A 21,541-nucleotide genomic window follows, 5' to 3' on the forward strand; every position below is an offset into this window, starting at 1 on the left:
TACCTACTTCTATCTGCTAAAGAAGAAGTAGCGTATTCTTCTTTGCATTTATTTTGTCTTAGTTTTTATTCTAATTCCGGTTAGCACTCCCCCTAGCGGTGGAAGAAAAATCCACAGAATAGCCGCACCTTTGTATAAGCCGCATGGTTCAAAACCTATGAAAAAAGTAGCGGCTTATAGTCCAGAAAATACGGTAGTAATCATGACAAGTCAGAAGTACAAACAACTATATTTTAGTACCAACAACAAGAAGATGTAACTACCTTCTACTGCTGATATACAAACACCAAACATGTAGCTACCAACATGATCTCGAACTCTAATTTACAGGCACAATCTGCCACAAATTCAGGATTAAAAAGAAAGATAAATACAAGGAAACTCAAGTCTGCAGGAATGTGTCACAATGTAAATAAATACCACAGAATCAAGAAGCAGATATGTTATTTTACTGTTATAATGGAAACACACGTCAGTAGGTGTTACTGATACCACGACTGTCACCTTGGAAACATGTGGAAATGATGCGTGTACCGATAAATACAGGAAAGCATGGGCAGCAGTCTCCATTGCTCGCTACCATGCTCATACTAGATAGTCTTACTATGATAATAACTACCATTACTGTTGATGATACTGTTACCATAGAAAACGCCACAGCAGCTGCTGCTAAATTCTTACTTTGGAGACAAACCTGAACAACTGAATACAAAATTTGTTTTGGTTATGAGATATCCTAAGTCAAAAAGCCCAAATCAGTCATCAGTAACGTTTCATTAACATTTTTTATTTATCAGTTTAACTTCTTACAGTTTATTTTGGGTGTAGTCTGGTTTACACCAATCTACAACATTCTTGAAAAACCAGTCCCATCTTGAAGACTGCTGCTGCTCTCAAATGTTGCCAGAGATTCAAAAGCATGAACAAAAACAAAAAGAAACTAAATGTCAAGCCGGTGTGATTATCAAGATACTTTAAATGAACGTAATGCCCAAATGAATTACCAGTTACACAAGTCAATCATAGTTTGAGTGTCGGGTTGTGAGTTCAAAGACTTGCTGTGGAACAAGGTGCGTTAAATCAAACACTCTCAGTGAGAAGTGAAGAGGAATCATTTCTTTCACTGTTCATATTTGTGGACCCTGCACCCCACGGTGTAGCCACACATGTTTTTTCACTTATTTTGGCCTGATTGCCCCTCCTCCTCGCGGACTAGGTAGTTATGTGTTGATATCTGTAACTCTCCTGGCTCATTTATGCCGCTGTGGCTGAACAAATTACACTTTTATCATTCTTGCCGGTACATAAAGTCGAGTCACTCGTAAATGTCTCACAGTCTGACCCTGCTGCAGTCCCAGCAGACGTCTAATCAGGAACAATAAGTGAAAACAACTGTGGGGGTTTGGCAAACTTAATACACTGGTTACTACAACAAATATTAATTGTGGGCCAATATTTCGATACTATTATTTTAACTTTGATAATAAACATATCAGCCAGAAAAACCTGGAGAAATATTATGTGGGATATTGTCTTTCTGGGAGTTATTTCAAGTCTCACAAACAGACGGAAACACACTATTTCTGTAATTCTTAAAGCTGAAGCTTTCCTGGGAATCAGTCCTGGGGCAGCTGTTACTACTGATGCAATGTGGAGCTTTCCACTAAATCCATCCAAGCAGTGACTAAACAAATGAGATAAAGTTATTACCCCAAGATAAAAAAAAAAAAGAAAAAGTTTTTACTACACTTGTTTTGAAGCAAAACCAGATCGAGAGTCAGCTGTTGGAGATCTGGAGGTGGAGGAGGGGGAGGAGGCTGGGAGTGAGATGTGGGGGTGTAATCTCCATGTGTTACACTGTTTCTCCACGCTGTAAAAGCTGGACGACACACTCAATGAACTCTGAAATACAACATTTAAAACCCTGTAGGCAACTCCAGAGACATCCACAGACACACCCCATCCCCACGTTGTGCACTTTAATAACCTGAATGAACAGCCGAGAGGAGAGAGTATTTGAAGAGGCAAATCTTGAAGGGAACCACTGTTTAAGAGGAACGAGTAGGAAAAGGTGTGTTTAAACACAGCAGGAGTTGCCAGAACACAGATAAACAACAGTTGTTTCACTTAGTCAGAAGGGATTCCAGCAGTGTGTTTCTGTCTGTTTGAATCTCTTTAGTGAAAATATAAAAGTTACTCTTACAGTAGTCAGGCTCAAAAAATCACTAAAACAACATAATCAGAACAATCAAGCTATTGCCTCTTTAATCAGATGAACAACTCCCTAAGAGTAATGAAAAATCACATACGCTTTCAAATGACCGTATTTTGAGTGATTCCCATTTATCTTTGTTGTATTTGACAAAATTGTAGGTCACATGTCAAAATGTTGAAGATATTCTGTTTTTTTTTTACAAACTTTTCTAATTTTCTTGTGTTTTCTAAAGCTGCTCGGTGCTGAGGTTTTTTTTTTTTTTTTTTTTTAAAATACAACCATGTCATGTGCTCAGCATGAAATGCATGTGTAGGTTTAAATTCACACTCATCTATAAGACAGTATGTGAAAAACTGAACTCTTCCTAAAAGTAACTTTAATGCTTCAGTCGGTTTGTTGATTGTCTTGGGGAAGGTGTTACACCACTTATCCACCCCTTTATCTTAGGAATACGTGCACAAACAGATTGTGTTTTGTTACTGTAGTGTTTGTCACTTTTTCTTCCTTACCATCCAGCATATGGGTTTCCACCTCTCTTCTTTCTCATTTTCTTCTCTTGATTCTCCTAAAACACACACATATATACACACACACACACACACACACACACACACACACACACACACACACACACACACACACACACACACACACACACACACACACACACACACACACACACACACACACACACACACACACACACACACACACACACACACACACAAATCACTACACTGGCTTCCAGTGAGTCAAAGGATAGAGTTTAAAATCTTACTGCTGGTCTACAAAGCACTGACTGGTCTTGGACCAAAATACATGCTTGGTCTGTTAGTTCCTATGAAGCTCCCAGACCCCTGAGGTTCATCTGGATCTGTTTTGTTGTGTGTCCCAAGAACCAGAACCAAGCAAGGTGAGGCAGCGTTCAGTTATTCTGCTCCTCACCGGTGGAACAAACTTCCTGTAGACCTGAGGTCTGCTCCAACTGTCAGCTCCTTTAAATCAGGGCTAAAAACATTACTGTTTACTGAAGCGTACTCTTAAAATTAAATACTTACTTGCTGTATTCTACTGCCCTTATTTTTAACAACTTGTGCTTTTTATCATTTGACCTCTTTTCTTATCATTTTATTTGTTAATTACTGTTTAATTGTGTCTTGCCGCTTTTAATGTTGATGTAAAGCACTTTGAATTACCTTGTGTTGAATTGTGCTATACAAATAAACTTGCCTTGCCTTGCCTTCAACCAAATGCAAGTCTTCATTGACAAATCTTTGGTAATTAATAGCTTCTCCGAATCTCCCATGGGTGTTGTTACATTATGATGATGTTTTTCTGTATTTGTGTGTCCAGCAAAGGTATCTGTGGACGGGCAGCCAGTCAAACTACAACTCTGTGACACAGCTGGACAGGTCAGTGATCTTCATGAAAACACACACACACACACACACACACACACACACACACACACACACACACACACACACACACACACACACACACACACACACACACACACAGATTGGATTTATAGCTTGTTAGGAAAGTGGGGATTGCATTTCAGTTCTGCTTGTTAACAGTCCGCACTGATTTCACTCTGACTCCCCTTTGTATTATAACACACACACACATCTATAAAAGTATAAAATAAGCCAGAAAAAGACCCACAAACCACTGCCGTGACAACTGGCAGCTTCTCTCAAGTTTCTATACGTGTGCATGCATTTGCATGTGGATTTTTCATGGCCAGTTTTACACTCGAGAAGTTGCTGTATAATGATGCATTTTGTCCATTATTTGGTTAACCAGCAGTTTTATTTTGTTACAATATAAAGAGTTTTCATAATTGTAAGTCAGAAAAACAACCCACAAAATAACACTCCTTGGCACAATGGATGTTGCACCAGATGTCAAAACACACAAATGCAAACCCAGGGTGACAAAAACAAAATACTTTGGAGCATTTTGGCAATTCAAAGACTTTTAAATAGCAATTAAAATAATCATGCATTTTTAGAAAACTGCAGCGTCATTGTTTTGCCAAAGTCTACACAGTTAGTGATGACTGGTGCATTTCACCCTGTCAATGTCAGCTCAGTTTAATCATTTGTGGGTTTTGCAGCTTCATTCTGGGTAATATTTGATCAGATTCTGACTCAGACTGGTTCATTATATAATACATGGTCAACAATTTGCATTGCAAAAAAAAGACTACCAAACAATACAGAAATACTGTATTTTCTGGACTATAAGCCGCTACTTTTTTCATAGGTTTTGAACCGTGCAGCTTATACAAAGGTGCAGCTATTCTGTGGATTTTTCTTCCACCGCTCGGGCACTCTAACCGGAATTAGAATAAAAACTAAGACAAAATAAATGCAAAGAAGAATACACTACTTCTTCTTTAGCAGATAGAAGTAGGTAGAAGCAGATTTCAAACAGATAAATAAATAACATGTACATCATTTACAGTTCAAAATGGTTCTGTACATGTAGTAAATGTCTAATCTAACAACATAAATATTTGCGGCTTGCATATCTTTTTTTTTTTAAATAGAGCGGATGCGGTTTATATACAGGTGCGGCTTGTATATCTTTTTTTATTGTTTTTTAAAAAATAGAGCGGATGCGGCTTATATACAGGTGCGGCTTATAGTCCAGAAAATACGGTAATAAAGAAAATGAGCACATGACAGTGTTTGTGGCATTGCTTCACCATTACCATTCAATTTATGATTAGCACCAACTTCATCCAAACAACAGGTTATATAAGAACAAAGCCAGTCGTATTACTATTAGTTAACTTTATTGTTAGGTGGAGCCAAATAGTTTGTGTTCCTACCCGAGTTAAGTCAGGTCATGCCCCCTTCTCTACACTGCCCTCAAAAGCAGAAACAGGCCACTACACCAAACAACACATGACAGACTTCAAAATAAAGCTCTTACATAACTCTGAGGGGCCTGGAAGCTGAAAGTCAGTTTACAATGATCCAGTCTGAAGTTGGATGAATCTCCGTCTGTGTGCTTGTGTGCTTCAAGCCCCAAAGCATCACTCGCATCTCAAACCCTGAGTCCTGATGTTCATCGGCTGAGCGCAGCGTGGCTGTTGCACTTCACAAAGCCAGCGGTGCATTTCCAAAACATGACCTCAGCCAAAATGGCATGAAAAAACATGTTGAATGTCTACAGCCACAGCAACCAACAAAAGCTGCGTGCTGTCTGAAGAAAGAAAGAAAGGAAAAAAAGGGGTGAGACTAGGTTCAACTTCTTTCAGATCTCTTTTTTGACAACATTCATATAGTTCTCTTCGTTAAAAGAAAAACAAAAACCAGAGAAACCTGTTGACTGTCTGTTAGCTCTCATTCTGGTGGTAAAAGAGTATGGACACACATGCATTCCCAATTCCACCAATAAACACTCAAAAACAGCATGTATTATGCAGAATATTCTTTATTTATTTAATATATCTGTACAAAAACACCCTCCTATGACTGCAGTCCTCAGTTTCACTGAGAGAGGTTGCGGCAACATATCCTCAATTATGTTTTTACATAGAGGGACAACGAAAACACAGCGATGTTTCCTGAGAGAAGCACTCAGCTGGCGTCCCGTGTGAGTGAACTCAGGTTTGCATTAGTGGGGTATCAACCCCAGCAAAACAAGGGAATCTTGATGTTGAGTCTCTGTTTTCTTTGCTTTTGCTTAATCTCAGATCTCACAGTGCTTTATGGAACCAAGAAACAGACCAGCGTGGGAATTTAACAGAGATAACCGAGCACACATTGATTCCCTGAACGCATGTGCAGCCCAGGATCATTCTGCAGCCTTACTCACACCTGCCTGAATGGATGTTGTATATATTTTCACTTTTTATTAAATTAGACTAACGGACATCCTGTATCTTAGTCACTTATCTCGTAGCATCAATGCTCTTTGGAAGCCTATTCCAACATTAATGGAAGCAAGTGAGCTCAGTCATATTTCTGGCAGTTTCAAATCTCATACAGCATGTTATACTCGTATATATCAACACACCACAGGTATGTTCAACCTACAACAAAACTCCAATGCAACATTCTCAACCTTGTCTCTTCCGACTGTCTTTAAACATGACTCTTCACTTTCAGACGCCCATCTGTTCGACATTACGCTGCCATACATTTGTCATAAAGGTTCAACACTGCCGTGGCTCAGCCACCTGAGAGGAAGTTACATGTCAAAGTGGCACTATATAACTGATGATCCCACAGCCAAGGAAGTTGTTTTCAGAGATGAAAAGGGCAGAGTATCATTTGAGAACAGAGTAGCTGCTGGGCTGATAAAGCAAACAACTGTATCTTATGGGAAAGAGTGAGAAGAGGCAAAAAACTTGAATGATTAATTCTCAAATCCTTGTCAGAAACCTGTCTGTCTGATAAACTGACTCACTGAGAGGCCAGACCAAGAAATCAGTCATATATTAAGGTATTTAAAAAAAGCAAATAATTGCATGAAGAGAAACATATTGCGCTCTGTAAACTTTGAATGTACTGTAAATAAAATCGGACACAGGAAATGCCAGCTATCATAAGTGTGTGTGACCTTAAGCCTACTTCACTCCACAATGAGCCAATACTGCACACAAACAGCAAGACAAGTAACCTATTATGCCTTTTTCCTCTGCAAGACACAATGCATTTGCTATCTGGAGAGTCAACATCGACACAGTGAACCCATTCAGACACAGCTGGATCATCTTCAAACCACTAGTGAGCTCCAGTCTTCAGATCAGGAGTTAAAACTTTAACTCTGAAGCTGAAACACAACAAGGCTAAACAAAGAGTACAGGTTTTAGAAATAATGTGTCGGGTTTGATTAAAGAAACACTGCATATATCTATGCCAAGAGGAGATTAATATGCAATATTATGAGAGAAAAATGATAAAATGATGCCTGTTTGCTTTAACAAGACAGAAAACACACAGTGGATCCCAAACATTTAAATCTGAGTTGGTTACACTAAACTCAATCATGAAATAAATATTTATGACCAACCAAATAAGCTCCATAGCTCAGTCCATACCTGATGTTCAACTGCACGCCAGAAAACGTGATACTCGTGGGCCAGAACTGCTCTGCTCTCTCAAAATTCTTGTAACACTCTGTGCAAAGATGCCCATTTAGAAAATGAGCTGAATCTTCACCCAGGATTTACAAAAGTGCCACGCAGTAACTTTAATTTTCATGGTCGCTGGCGTGACTTACTTGTATAAAAGGGTAAATTAAACTCTGTCTAACAGCAGAGACCCTGAACCATCATCAGTTCATCTGCTGCGTGACAAGTCAGTTGAAAATTGAACCTGGCCTTGAGCTAAAGAGAAAATGTTTCTTTTTTTTTGTTGATGTCTAGACGGTATAAATAATTACATTCTGGGTGTGTTTAATAATAAATTATCTTAAAGTCTAAGACACACTGTAGTCTGACTTGCTTTTCTGTTTCTTTGGTTCTAACACAAAGACACATTCAGATGAGGGCACTGCAGAAAAACAGATATTAGTAGGTTGTGCTCTTGGTTTAGTGAATACAATGTACAAAAGCAGGTGTGGCAGCTGGGAGTTCGACAGCCACACATTTAGTGCTTCAGTTTGCTGTTTTATTTCTGCCTTAGACATAAAAACAGCATGTGGTGTATGAGAGACAGTGATGAATAATTGTTATCATCTTAATCAAACAGCGGACTGGTTTTCTGTAAGGAAAACAAAAGCAAAGCAATATAAGTTAATCTAAAGCTCATAACTACTAAGAGAAGATTTAAGAAAATAATTCAAACTTCACAGTGTAAAATGCATGATTTCATTGAAAAACTAAATATTCAACCTTAGTTTGCTTAGATTATTTTCATGCAAAAAAAGAGACGAGTCTCTCTTGTAAATTTGAACATGAGGAATGAATATTTGGTTTATCTCATGCTGCTAAGTGCTCATACTTAACACTATTAATGTGATTAGAAAGATAAACTCACAGAGCGCAGTGCTAATATCAAAAACAGATATGCTATGTTTTTGCCTGCCTGTGAACATATACCACTGGTCACCGGGATGAACTTTTTAAATTAAAATGTCTACGTTCTCAGCGTTTGAGTACATTTTTCAGTAACATAAGATGACTCTCTAGCCTGGTTACTTTACTGACAACAGTTCTGACTTACTGAACAAAGTAGTCACAAACTGCTGTGTTGTCAAGCCCGATTAAGGTCAAATGCTGACCAGACAGATCTGTCACCACAGGGGAAAAAGAAAAAAAAAAAAAAGAATCAAGCAAGCCACACTAGCACTTTCAGACGCTTCAATTATTCCTTTGATGAGATATAAACGAGGTTGATAAAATACCAAAGCTAAGAAGAGAGTTATGATCAGAATGAAATCCAGGTTACATACTAATTTATGGGCAGCACAACAGGAAACTGTGCTTGTGGCCAGGATAAAATGAAGCTGTTAGTAAGGAAGTTCTTACACTAGAATAACAATGGTCCCAAATTGGCTCTAAAATTAGCTACTGGCAAGACTTGTTCTGACTTTAAATGTGTCCGGTGATTATGTCTGGGTCAGAAAATCCTGAATAACAAATTTTGGTCTGAGGGCAGCTCTGTTTCATTCAGTAGTTCTTTCTAATCATGGGTATTTGAAAGCAGTGAGTATATGTACTAGTATTTTGGTCACCAATACTAACAATTATATTCTTCCTTTCAAGGCTACATAACAAGGCCGCATGAAATCCACAACAGACGGAGAAGGATTTACCAGAACTCAAAAGTTTAAATGGTTTCAAGTTCCTCTTCGAATCCGGACCCATCAAGTCCTGAACAATACCCTCACATCTTCTGCTGGTCCCAGAATAGAACTGGGTCATACCAGTTTAATTCAATGAGACACGGAAGCACGCTGGAGAAGACTCGTATGAGAGGCTCAGTAGTAAATCTCATCCACGGTATAAACAAAAACAGTTTGCATCTGTGACCGTCTTACTTGATTTCCTTCAACAGTCTGGGTATGTTCCTTTACCAGGCTTTCTTTGGATAGAAAACCAAACTTTTGTGCAATCAGAGCCAAGACTCAGTCAGCTGAAACCAGACTAGAATCATTTCATTAGATGATCCGCACTGACAACAACCACCAAAAGCATCACAGGTCTGCTCTAGGCCACACAGCAGTACCTTTTCCACCACGATTTGGACAAGCTCTTCATCTTGTTCGGTGCCTGCGTTTGCTTTTTTGGATGTTTTTGTTTCCCTCTCCGGTGCTTACAAGAGCTGTTATTATTCAGGCTGGCCAGTATGGCTGTGTCAAACACTTCCTTAAGATTCTTTTGGGTTAAGGAGGAACATTCCACGTAGGCCACAGCTCCAATCTGCACTGCACAGTCCTGGGCATCCGATGGGTCCACGGGCTGCTCTCTGTATTTAGCCAGGTCAATGAGGACCTAAGAGAGGAGGCATCAATTATTATTCATATATATGTCTTGTGATATTACAAGAACATAAGACAAAATGACAAGAAAGACACACATCATTATTTATCTTCAATTACATTTTTGATGTTTTGTCAATTTGGTCAGCAAAGATGCAATATATTCACATTCGTTGCAGCGTCTTTACCCAACAGCTTTTGCGTTTCCCAAAAAAAAAAAAAAGCTAAACTTTGTCAAATCCACCAATCATTCTTAAAAAAATATTAATAATCATAAAACAGTGAATTTAATAATTACAACTGGGCTGACACACAAGAGTACAAAAACAGAGATCCAGAGAACAGAAGAAGAAAACTACAGTAATAGTAATGGGATAATAATGGCTGAACAGTTGCCAAGCTTATTTGAGCACATCTGTTTCCTAAAACTGTTAACTGTAAACATGACGAGCTTTCTGTGACTGTTACACACTACCAGTGGGGGGGTGGAAAAAGCAGTTACGGATAGATTGGAAGAGTTTAAATGTCACTGGTTCACCCTTTTCAACTAAACCCTACAGTAGTTGAGCAGGTCTTTTTCCACAGATGACAGTTTAAGATATCCCTGGAGGAAAAGGAAGTGTAAATAATAACATTTATGACAGCTGAGGTCCATTTAGCTGGTCCAGTTTCACAAGTCACCCCAATGTCACACTGTCTTGGCTTAAAAGGACAGTGCAATACTACCTGACGACTGAAAATGTCCCCACTCATATATTCCACTGCAAAAGCAATACTGGCAACATTCTTTCCTGACATAGTTGAGATGTTGAAGCAGTGCAACAAGTTTTTTCCTCATCTCAAAATATCAGTTTCAATTTTATTTGAAGGAAAACTTGATTACTTAAGAAATGCTAGCTCTTTTAGTTTCTCATCCCTGTCAAAATTAAGCCTAAGTTATTTTGGATTCTTTTCCCAGTCATCCCTTGTGACAACTGCATACCAGTTTATACACAACTACACATCCACTATGGAGTTAACAAGAGGGACCAAGCAAGAATACTGTACATCCTCAAGCAGCAACTGACCCTGGCAGTCCTCATTAATATCAACCATTGATAGAAACTTTTGCCTCTCATCCTTTGATTTACTGGAACACATACAGCCTTAGTACAGTGGACTTAACTCCACTCTTAATGAAAGTTTTCAGTTCATCTCTTGAAATCGATCGACTTTTATTTAGCATTTATTGTTGAGTAGTTTGTGGTGATGTTATGTAGCGCTCCGATACACAGGGTACATACATTTTAGCCCGTTATAAATATTTGCATCTGTCAGTATGTGAGAGTTTGCTGGATCCAAGTGATGTCCACTAACGGGAATACACACAACTTTGTGAAATATTTTATCTGCCCTCAAATGTCTGTGACTGTGTAGGAATGCAATTACCACTGCAAAGCCATAATGTGCATAACATAATGAATATGCCTCTTTCTGTAGCACATCCCTCCAGAGAGTTGAAGCTGAGCACTTGTTAAAGGCAAAGAGTGGGGCTCAGTTGTTCATTGACCCATATAAATGAGTCACAGAAGAGGAGTTGCATCCAAGTACTTTAAAGAAATGAACACTTGTCTTCTTAGAAGAGTTATACCTAATTTTGATGAAGGAATACAGGTTTCTAGGGGTTTAATTAAAGGAATATTAAACCAGTCAAGTAAAACATAATTCATGCAAGGATTGTGCTGATCTACTTTTGCATATCTGCAACAATAACCCAAAATAAAAGGCCTTTATGAAGTTAGAATGTATTCATAGATGAATGTACTTACTTGCATAACAGCTGAAGTTTTACCATTAACTGATTTGACAGACTTCTACAACTCTAGGCATCAAAATATTCTACATGTGTGCATTCTCAGTTGTTCATGTGATGTGATTTTTTTGCATTTGTTTAAACTCCACACCTTGACATCCTCTCGAAGGTCGCACTGTGTCCCAACGAGGATGATCGGAGCGAAGGGGGCATGATTACGAATTTCTGGAATCCATTTTTCTGGAACATTCTGGAAGGAGGCCGGACTGACGACGCTGAAGCAGAGCAGGAACACGTCTGCACTGGTGTAACACAGAGGACGGAGCTTGTCAAACTCATCCTGGAAAAAGATTGAGGAGAAACGTCCTTGATAAGTCTGACAGATAAAGCCAATCCACTGAAAAAGTTTAAAAGAGCATCCGGATAATGATAATGTGAAACCAGTGTGGCATAGACGATAATCTACAATAATCTCTCAAGGACAAAACTGGAGTCAAGAGACAAGGAGGAATTATATGATGGTAAATAGTTAGAGAGGAGGAAGCAACTGAATAAAGACAGTAAAGAGATATAGATATAGTAGCACCAGTGGAGCAGGAAAGACAAGACTTCTAAGACCCCCTTTATGTGTGCAGGAGACACAGGAGTATATCAAGAACAGAGACTGATTGAAGTCTTTACTTACAGATCATAATCTGCAAAGTTTGGTCTGGTTTCACCTCTATGTCTCTTTGATCTCAAATTGTCATTCCTCTCCACTGTAATCCCTTTCCCCTCCTTCATCTACTATCATATCCAAGGAATATCTGGAAGCCACATCTTATATTCACATGCTCCTAAGACTAAACACTCATTATTAACCAGCCAAGTATGGATTTCAATTGCAGTTTTACAATAATACTCTTAATATTAGAAAAAAACCTATCGTGTTTTAAGTGTTGGTGGGTTTGGCAGCTATTTCCTAACAATGTTGTTTGCAAGTTCAGCGTCTGTTGGCCTTATCAGGAATATGCAACTGGAAATACCTAAGAAGCCGTGACTAAAATGTCTGGGCGTCATTTTTCACCGTCTGTTCTTGTTTGTGCGTTTTATTTATTTTTCCAGTGAAAAGTAGCTTGGGATAGCCAATGGATAATTTACCATCTTCTAAGATAAAACTCTGCCACTGCAACTGTAGAGATTATATTATATCAGTTTCGGTATTCCAAGGAATTTTCTGGGAAAACCCTGGTAAACATGCAGTTTACCTGGCCATTTTTACAGTAATGCCTACCTTGGTGGAATATAATACAACCACAGCTACGGACATTTAGCCTACTTTAGGTTTTTTTCTTTTCTTGTGTAGCTTTTCATTGTCACATGCCCAAAAAAGGCAAAAATAATAATAAAGAAAATAATATAATTTCTTCTGCCTACTACCTAGACTAGAGAGAAGGAATTCTTCCAGCAGATGCCCAATATTCAATCAGATACCAACAACAGGAAATGTTTCTGTGTGTGTGTGTGTGTGTGTGTGTGTGTGTGTGTGTGTGTGTGTGTGTGTGTGTGTGTGTGTGTGTGTGTGTGTGTGTGTGTGTGTGTGTGTGTGTGTGTGTGTGTGTGTGTGTGTGTGTGTGTGTGTGTGTGTGTGTGTTTTCACGAAGATCACTGACCTGTCCAGCTGTGTCACAGAGTTGTAGTTTGACTGGCTGCCCGTCCACAGATACCTTTGCTGGACACACAAATACAGAAAAACATCATCATAATGTAATCAACACCCATGGGAGATTCGGAGAAGCTATTTATTACCAAAGATTTGTCAATGAAGACTTGCATTTGGTTGAAGGCAAGGCAAGGCAAGTTTATTTGTATAGCACAATTCAACACAAGGTAATTCAATGTGCTTTACATCAACATTAAAAGCGGCAAGACACAATTAAACAGTAAATAACAGTAAAATAATAAAAAGCACAAGTTGTTAAAAAGTAAGGGCAGTAGAGTACAGCAGGTAAGTATTTAATTTAAGAGTACGCTTCAGTAAACAGTAATGTTTTTAACCCTGATTTAAAGGAGCTGACAGTTGGAGCAGACCTCAGGTCTACAGGAAGTTTGTTCCACCGGTGAGGAGCAGAATAACTGAACGCTGCCTCACCTTGCTTGGTTCTTGTTCTTGGGAACCACAACAAACCAGATCCAGATGAAGCTCAGGGGTCTGGGAGCTTCATAGGGAACTAACAGATCAACCATGTATTTTGGTCCAAGACCATTCAGTGCTTTGTAGACCAGCAGTAAGATTTTAAACTCTATCCTTTGACTCACTGGAAGCCAGTGTAGTGATTTCATGACCGGTGTAATATGGGTAAAAACATCTATTCTGTGAATACTTGCCTACACTAAACTGCTTATGGTAATGAAAACAAGTTAAATTACATTTCTAATGAGACTATTTATTTGCTTTAATTCATGGTAAACGTGAATATGGTCATGAGTGAGAAATGGACAAAGTATGATTAAGTTCTGCCATCAAAATCTTCAATAAAACAGTGACTTGTTCTGTAATTAGATATGATCAACACTTTTCCAACTTAAGGTCTCTGGCTGAGACATCTAACATCATGCCTGGCTCTAGAAAAACTCACCTACTGTGTTAAGAAAACGCACCTTGAGTTTGATGACATTTGGGGAAAGTTCTTAGCTTTTCTTAAAAATGGTGATATTGATGAGGCCTTGTGAACATGACTATACTGTGAGGTGACCTGAAGAGGCATTGTGGAGATAATTTACACTTTATTTAAATACTTAACTTTTAATTATGCCTCGTATTTTGAGTTTATTTATCTTTTTTTACTATCTAGTTTGTTATTGTTATTATGATTTCAGTTACGAGCTTGTTTTCATTTTGTTAATGTGTTTCTTTTATTTATAATGTCCTTGCCCTTGTCTTGTTTTTGGTTGTGGGTTAGGGTTACGTTTTACTGCCAAATGGGGTTTCTGTATTTAGAATTTTATTAAAGGATAGCCCCTTGAGATGTGCCATCTCATTTTCAAGGGGGTCCCAAGAAAACATACAACATTACAATACATCACATTACAGTATAGACATACACAGTACTCGAGTTGTAAAAGAAAAAACAAAAAATCAGGGGGGATGGTGGATTTTATCATATGGGGACAGATAATTTGTGCTGATTACAAATAAATTATATAATATATTACAAATAATAGCACTGACCAAAACACCTGCAGAAATACTGCAGGAATGACATAGCAGCAGTTAAATGCAGCCTTCTGTAAGCTTTAAATATCCACTGGGCTTACATCAAATACATCAAAACACAACAATAAAAAACAGTTTTCTGAACTTATCAATATGCCTCTGTCCTTCACAGGATAAATAAAATGAATAACTGCAAAAACTCAAAATCTTAACAGGAATATTTGTCTTATTTCTAGTTAAAATGTCTCATTTTAGTAAAAAAAAACTCATTACACTTAAAACAAGACTCATCACTGGAAAAAACAACAATTTTCACTTGTTTCAAGAAAAATCTGCCAGTGGAACAAGATTTTTTTGCTTGTAATAAGAAGATAAATCTTGTCCCACTGGCAGATTTTCCTACTTATTTCAAGTGAAAATTTACCTGAAAAAAAAAAAAAAAAAGATATGATCAACAACATACTTTACCTGAGAAGTTGTCAAAGGCAGTGGGCACGTACTCTGTGGGGTATCCATTGGTGGTGTAGCTGACCACCAGGCTGGTCTTCCCCACGGCCCCGTCCCCCACCAGCACGCACTTCAGGCGGGGCTCCCCCGGCCCCGGCCCCGGACCCGGCCCCGGCCCGGGTCTCCACGACCCCGCGGCGGCGCGCCGCGCCCTGCCGGCGGAGCCCCCCTCCCGGCCGGCGGAGCCGCGGAGCCTCCGGGGCGGCACGGGGGGCTTGTAGCCCCCGCGGTCCCGCGGGGACGCCGGGCACGGAGAGGAGGGCGACATGGAGCAGGGAGCGGACCGGGGGGGAGAAGAAGAAAGGTCACACGGCTTCTCGAGTTTGGCCAGTTTTCACGCCGTCCATTCCTCCGCCGTCCACGTTTATCCGGTCCCCATGGCTGAATGAGCAGCAAAAGTGCTGAACTTCTCGGCGGGTCACGGGCTCCTAAACCGGGACGGTGTCCCGTTAAAGCGCATAGTTATAGTGAGCGCAAACGCCGGTGTGAGCGGCGGAGCTTTAATGAGCGTCTGTCATCTGTTGGGAAGCGGGTGCGTCTTTTCCTGCCCCGTCCCAAACTACCCCCTCTGTGACGTCACTGTGAGCGTGTGTAAAGCCCGAATTTTTAACAACTGGTACTTGAATTATGGTTCCGCGTTAAATCGACGCAGAGCCTACGCCGTAGCCTACGGCGTAGGATCCGCGTTGGTGTAACGCGGTACCATAAATCAGCCTTAAGGCAAGGCAAGTTTATTTCTATAGCACAATTCATCTCTAGGTAATTCAAAGTGCTTTGCATCAACATTAAAACCGGCAAGACACAATTAAACAGCTAGACTTACTCTTAATTGTTCTTATAGATCTAGTGTTGACCGAATGCATTCTTGTCTCAGTTGGCTGAAGGTGAATCATAGGTTATCTACCAGTTTATTATTATTTATTCGAAACATTATTCATAGCAGGCATCCCACTGCCTTCTCAAATCAGATTAGTTATAGTGCAGATGTTCATCATTACAGTACCAGAGCTTCAACTCAGCGTCAACTTACATTACCAAGACCAAGAACTAATTCAATGAAAAACACTGTTGTATATAGAGCAATTTCATCATGGAACACTCTTCCTTTAAATATTAGGAGCATTTCAAACAAGAAATTATTCAGAAAAACATGTTAAGTTTTTAGATTGGAGAGTTAATAGTGTTATGTTATCATTTTGGGAACTGTGATTTCTTCTTTTCTTTTTCTTCTTTTCTTCTCTTTTTAATTGCAATTGGATCTGTGTATGTTTTGTAACTGGAAGTGTATGTTATTGTGTATTGTTGTTTATATTGTACTTTTTAAATAGGACCCCAGGAAGACTAGCCTGGCGTTTGTGCGTCGGCTAATGGATCCTTAATAAACATAAACATAAACAGTAAATAACAAATGAAATTATAAGAAAAGAGGTAAAATAATAAAAAGCACAAGTTGTTAAAAAGTAAGGGCAGTAGAATACAGCAGGTAAGTATTTAATTTAAGAGTACGCTTCAGTAAACAGTAATGTTTTTAGGCCTGATTAAAAGGAGCTGACAGTTTGAGCAGACCTGTGTGTACTTGGACATCAGAACATTTATGGGTAACTTTTGAGAAATGTATTGAAGTTAAGACGTGAATACTTTTCAACAAAATTATCGTAACTTTTTTTTTATTCCTTCTTTTTGTAGATTATAAAATAATTTTCCATAATGTTTGTTTTCGTGAAGTTGCATTCTGGTTCTGATTCTGCACAAGTTGCACTAAACTGAAAACATTGAAAGTTCTGAGTTTATACTTTATCATTCAATCAAGTTTGTCACATTGAATTGATTGTAACAAAAAATAAAAACCTAATCTGAAATGTTGCAACTGAAGTATACATGTATAATATTTGTGTGATAATATATGATATAAATGACCACTGTATACCAATATTACTAGTATATGCAACAGCAATGACAACAGTTTACAAGCAATTTTATTATATATTTTGTTTCCGACTACAGATAAGACAGTTGCGCCATCTAGTGGGTAAAGTATAGTACTAACCTCAGTATTACTATTTACGACCTTGTCTCAGAACATTTTGGCATATATTTTTAATTAAGTATAATTTGATATGTATAATATAAATTGTACATAAATAATGGAGAGTAGGTGGTACATTTATAATGTTTTATCGAATATATTATTACTTGTTTGTGAACTGAGAGACTCGCTCACTGCGGAACTGAACATCGGTTGAAGTTTCCCGACGGACGATTTAAATGTACATCAGCATGTGTTGACGGCTAAAGCAGGGGCTCCGTGTTTTCAGAGAGGCCAGTAAAGTTGCGTGACCATTGGACTTTAAGATAAATAATAAGATGTCTTCGGCTGAGGTAGTGTTGGGTTTCCTGGAGGAGGCGGAGCCGTGGCGGCTTCGGTCGCCACAGTTCCCCAGTAAGGTTGGAGGGAAGCCGGCGTGGCTGAGCCAGGCAGGGCTGCCCTCCCAGTCCGCGCTGGAGTGTGAGATGTGCCATCAACCCCTGGTCTTCCTGCTGCAGGTTTGTATCCTGCTGGGGATCTCACGCTGCAGCCTGACACGCACTGCAACAACTAGGGTTGACACCTTTCAGAAATAGAAATAAGGGACGCCCCGATTTCAGCAGCGCAGGCGGAAAAAAAGGGAAATCCCCAAAACTTCTAAAATGCATAGAAATGTATTTATTTTATAAAACAAAATGCTTTGATTTAAAGTTTAAAGTGCCTTAAGTAACTTTTATATAGACAAAATTAACAGGCTATTCGTACTGAAATGAAATTGCTATTTCATGGATATTTTTGTTTGGGTGTTTATTGTATTTTTCTTTGTTTCTTTTACCTTTCTATTCTTTTTCTATTGATTGATTTGTTTTGGTGATTTTGTATTGAGGGGGAGGATTTTTTATAAGCCCTTCGGGCTTCTTTTCCCCTCATGCACAAATTATTTGTCCTTGTATGATAAAAAAAATTACTGTTATCACTGTGCAAATAAATAAATAAATTAATTAATTAATTAATTAATTAATAGCATTGAACTTGCATGACTGTACAGACAGCCAACCATACTAGCAACTGAAAAAGCCTCCTATGCTCTGTATGTCCACATCAGCCAAGATGTAGAATATAGCTACAGGTGAAGAATATGGTGTAAAAGTTAACTTATTTCAATAATTCAACTTAAAAGGTGAAACTAATACATTACATAGTGTCATTACATGCAAAGCAAGATGTGTTAAACCTTTATTTGTTATAATTTTGATGATTGAATTGTTTATTGATTTCATAATAGATTTTTTTATTTATCTGTAAGCCATAATCACCAAAATTATAACAAATAAAGTCTTGAAATAGTTTTTCAATATATTCAAATTTTCCGACCTTCACCTGTATATTATGACATCAATAAATAAGAGCATAATGTGTGTCTGTATTGGTTCAATACGGAACGCAACTTTTAATTCCCAATTACGTAACAATTCCGTATTTCAAGGGACGGGTGGCAACCCTAGCAACAACCACCCCCTTGCACTGTGCTCCAAGTGATCCCGACTCTCCCCGTGTAATGATCCTGCGTGTTTTTACTCCAGGTGTATGCACCGATACCTGGTCAGGAAAGAAGTTTCCACAGAACCCTCCTCCTGTTCTGCTGCAAAACCCCTGACTGTTATTCTCGCAACGACAGCCGATGCATGAAAGGTACAAACTGTATAACAAACATATGTTTATCACGTGCCATTGTTGTGATGTGTAGGCCTGGCTGTCACTGTTGTAGTTGCAGTCTTTTTAAAAACATTTGACTTAATCTGTAGCGTTATACGATTTAAGCATATTCGTGCAAATTTTCAGTTTTCAGAAATCAGCTGCCCAGGAGAAATGAGTTCTACCCCTTCGAGCCTCCTCCAGGTTCGTGTTTTCAAGTTATACTCAGTTTCTGAACAGGACAGAATGCTACTTTGTAAAAATTACCTGATGAAGCCTCCGAAAGAGGCCAGATTTTTTCAACCTTGTTTTGCTGTACGCAAGTGGTCCATATAAGGTACATCTCTGAAACCTAAGTTTTTAAATCTATGCATAATAGGGTCCTGGTCATACATTCATACAAAAACAGGGATTTTAAATACTGTGAAATACTTTGGTCTGGGATTGTTCTTTTCTTTTTCTTTACAGTTGTTTTGTATACTTTGCATACCTATGAGTCCTTATTTTGTTTTTCTTTCAGAGGATGAACCACCCAGTGGTCCAGAGGAGGATTGTGTGCTGTCTGTATCTGGAATTAAACTGTGTTGGGTATGTGGTTGTCCCGGGAGCAAAACCTGCTCCCGCTGTCACGCCGTAACCTATTGTGTCAAACACCACCAGACTCTCCACTGGAAACACTCTCACAAAAGAGAGTGCTGCAGCCCAGGTACAGTTGCATCCTGTTGAGCAGCAGTGCAACTGATTTCCCCTCTGGCTAAAAGCAGGCTGACCCCATTTCTCTGCGGCTCTGCCTTTCTCTAGGTACAGAGGCATCCATTGTCACTACCTCTCCCCTCCTCTTTCCTGAGTCAGAGCTCATCACTGAGCCGGAGGAGAAGCAAGAAAAAGATGCAGAAGGAGAAGATGAAGAAGAAGGCAGTATTCAGAAAAGTGTTGATTGCTGTTCTTTATCAGACGGTAAGCTTTCAGTAATCTTTGACAAACTGGCGTTCATAGTATAAATGTCATTTTTAATTGTGAATCTCTTTTTTAATAGCACTGGCAGAGGTAGACCTGGAAGAGATGGCTATGCATGAGACTGAAGAGAACCGAGTGTTTCAGCGATTTAAAAAGAAGATTGCACCAGAGCCACATCAGGTATTTAAAAAAACAACACTGCACTGTCAGAGTTAAGAAGAGCCATCTGACCGTATTTTGTCTCGTCCAGGTGATACGTTACAGTCGAGGAGGGAATCCCTTGTGGGTTTCCTCTCAGCACATCCCTTCAGATGAGAACATACCACCATGCACTTGTGGTGCCAAGAGAGCGTTTGAATTTCAGGTAATAACTGCTTGTTAAATCCTCAATAATAGAACATCTTAGAGTTGGAGGTCTTAAAAATGTATTTATAATGAAAAAACACTGATAGCAGATCAGGAATACAGTGATCCTAGAATCCTAAAAGGTTGCAATTAGATAACTTAGATACATTTCCTTTATGGAGTACATTACACATAAACAGATGTAAAAGTTAAAGCTCTGAAATAGTAAATGGAAGTTAACATGTTAGTTACTGACGAGACTACCAGAATCAAAACCAGCTAAAATTCTTGTTTAAAAGAAACTATTTTATGAAAAAAAAAGTCAATTGAAAACTTGAAATAAAATGTAGGTCTCTACCATGAGAGGTAGGTTTGTAGAATAGAAATAAGTATGACCAAGACAGGTAAAAAAGGAGAAGAATCTCCACATCTGCCAGGTAGACACTACATCTTATAGTAGCAAGTTATAATGCATGTTCTTTTGTATCACCCCGGGCATGTGTGCAACAAACCACGTTGATGTTTAGTGTTTTATGTTCACACGTTGTTGAAAAGCATGTGTTTTTTTAAAATCTCTAAATCGTGTGTTTGTAGGTGATGCCGCAGCTGTTAAACAGTCTGTGTGTGGACTCAACCGGAGCTAGTATCGACTGGGGGACTCTGGTGGTCTACACGTGCTCAGTGAGCTGTGACCATGACGACCAGTACTACCCTGAGTTTATCTGGAAGCAAGACTTCAGCTCAGATCAACAAAGTCAAGATAGATAATCCAGTTTGACACCCATATTCCATTTCCATGCATATTCAACTGCCGCAACCTAAATATTGGAAAACATGTTCATGGACAATACTCTGTCTGGATGGTCTTAGATTACTTTTTTTGGCACAGTTGAAAATTCCTCTCTCTGGATATTGACAAGTTTTCTATGACTTCATTAAACGTTCATATATTCACGGTTAATCATTTTAGCCGTCTCAGTTCTTCATATCTTTTATGCTGTGAGGCAACTGGAGCAAGTGACCAGAAAAAGAAAAGAGGAACATGACCCCGTGCTGCACTACTACAAAATAAACAGCTTTTACCAATGAAGAACAGGAATCAATAAGAATTTTGTCTTTGTTCATTTTTAAACATCTACCTCAGTGGCTTTTGTAGTGCCATTGTAAAAGAAATATACAATTCACAACAGAATTAATGTGCTAAACTTAAAGGGGGCAAATACAAACATTATCATCAAGCTGTAACCTATTGTGCCCAGCACCCCCAGTCTCTCCACTGGAGGCATTCTCCAGTTACTACACACAATTACAAATTTACACGTGTGGCAGAGGGTGTAATCATTCAAATAACATGATTGAACG

At 38.9% G+C, this 21,541-nt stretch overlaps 2 protein-coding genes across 2 annotated transcripts; one reads left to right on the forward strand and one right to left on the reverse strand.

Moving 5' to 3' along the window:
* Positions 1 to 8,495: 8,495 nt before the first annotated feature.
* Positions 8,496 to 15,674, reverse strand: rhoua (ras homolog family member Ua). Its single transcript, XM_061744789.1, has 4 exons — positions 15,118 to 15,674; positions 13,106 to 13,164; positions 11,605 to 11,793; positions 8,496 to 9,674 (listed from the first exon to the last, which is right to left on the reverse strand). The coding sequence occupies exons 1-4, from the start codon at positions 15,422 to 15,424 to the stop codon at positions 9,390 to 9,392; spliced, it is 840 nt and encodes a 279-aa protein (XP_061600773.1). The 5' UTR covers positions 15,425 to 15,674; the 3' UTR covers positions 8,496 to 9,389.
* A 1,766-nt stretch (positions 15,675 to 17,440) lies between these two features.
* Positions 17,441 to 21,263, forward strand: pdcd2 (programmed cell death 2). The gene is made up of 8 exons (XM_061744802.1): positions 17,441 to 17,700; positions 18,766 to 18,874; positions 19,025 to 19,081; positions 19,398 to 19,583; positions 19,679 to 19,834; positions 19,914 to 20,014; positions 20,085 to 20,198; positions 20,774 to 21,263. Exons 1-8 carry the CDS (start codon positions 17,521 to 17,523, stop codon positions 20,945 to 20,947), a joined length of 1,077 nt encoding a protein of 358 aa, XP_061600786.1. The 5' UTR covers positions 17,441 to 17,520; the 3' UTR covers positions 20,948 to 21,263.
* The last annotated feature ends 278 nt before the right edge of the window (positions 21,264 to 21,541 follow it).

This window comes from Cololabis saira, chromosome 2, assembly GCF_033807715.1.
Source record: "Cololabis saira isolate AMF1-May2022 chromosome 2, fColSai1.1, whole genome shotgun sequence".
NCBI classification, from domain to species: Eukaryota; Metazoa; Chordata; class Actinopteri; order Beloniformes; family Belonidae; genus Cololabis; species Cololabis saira.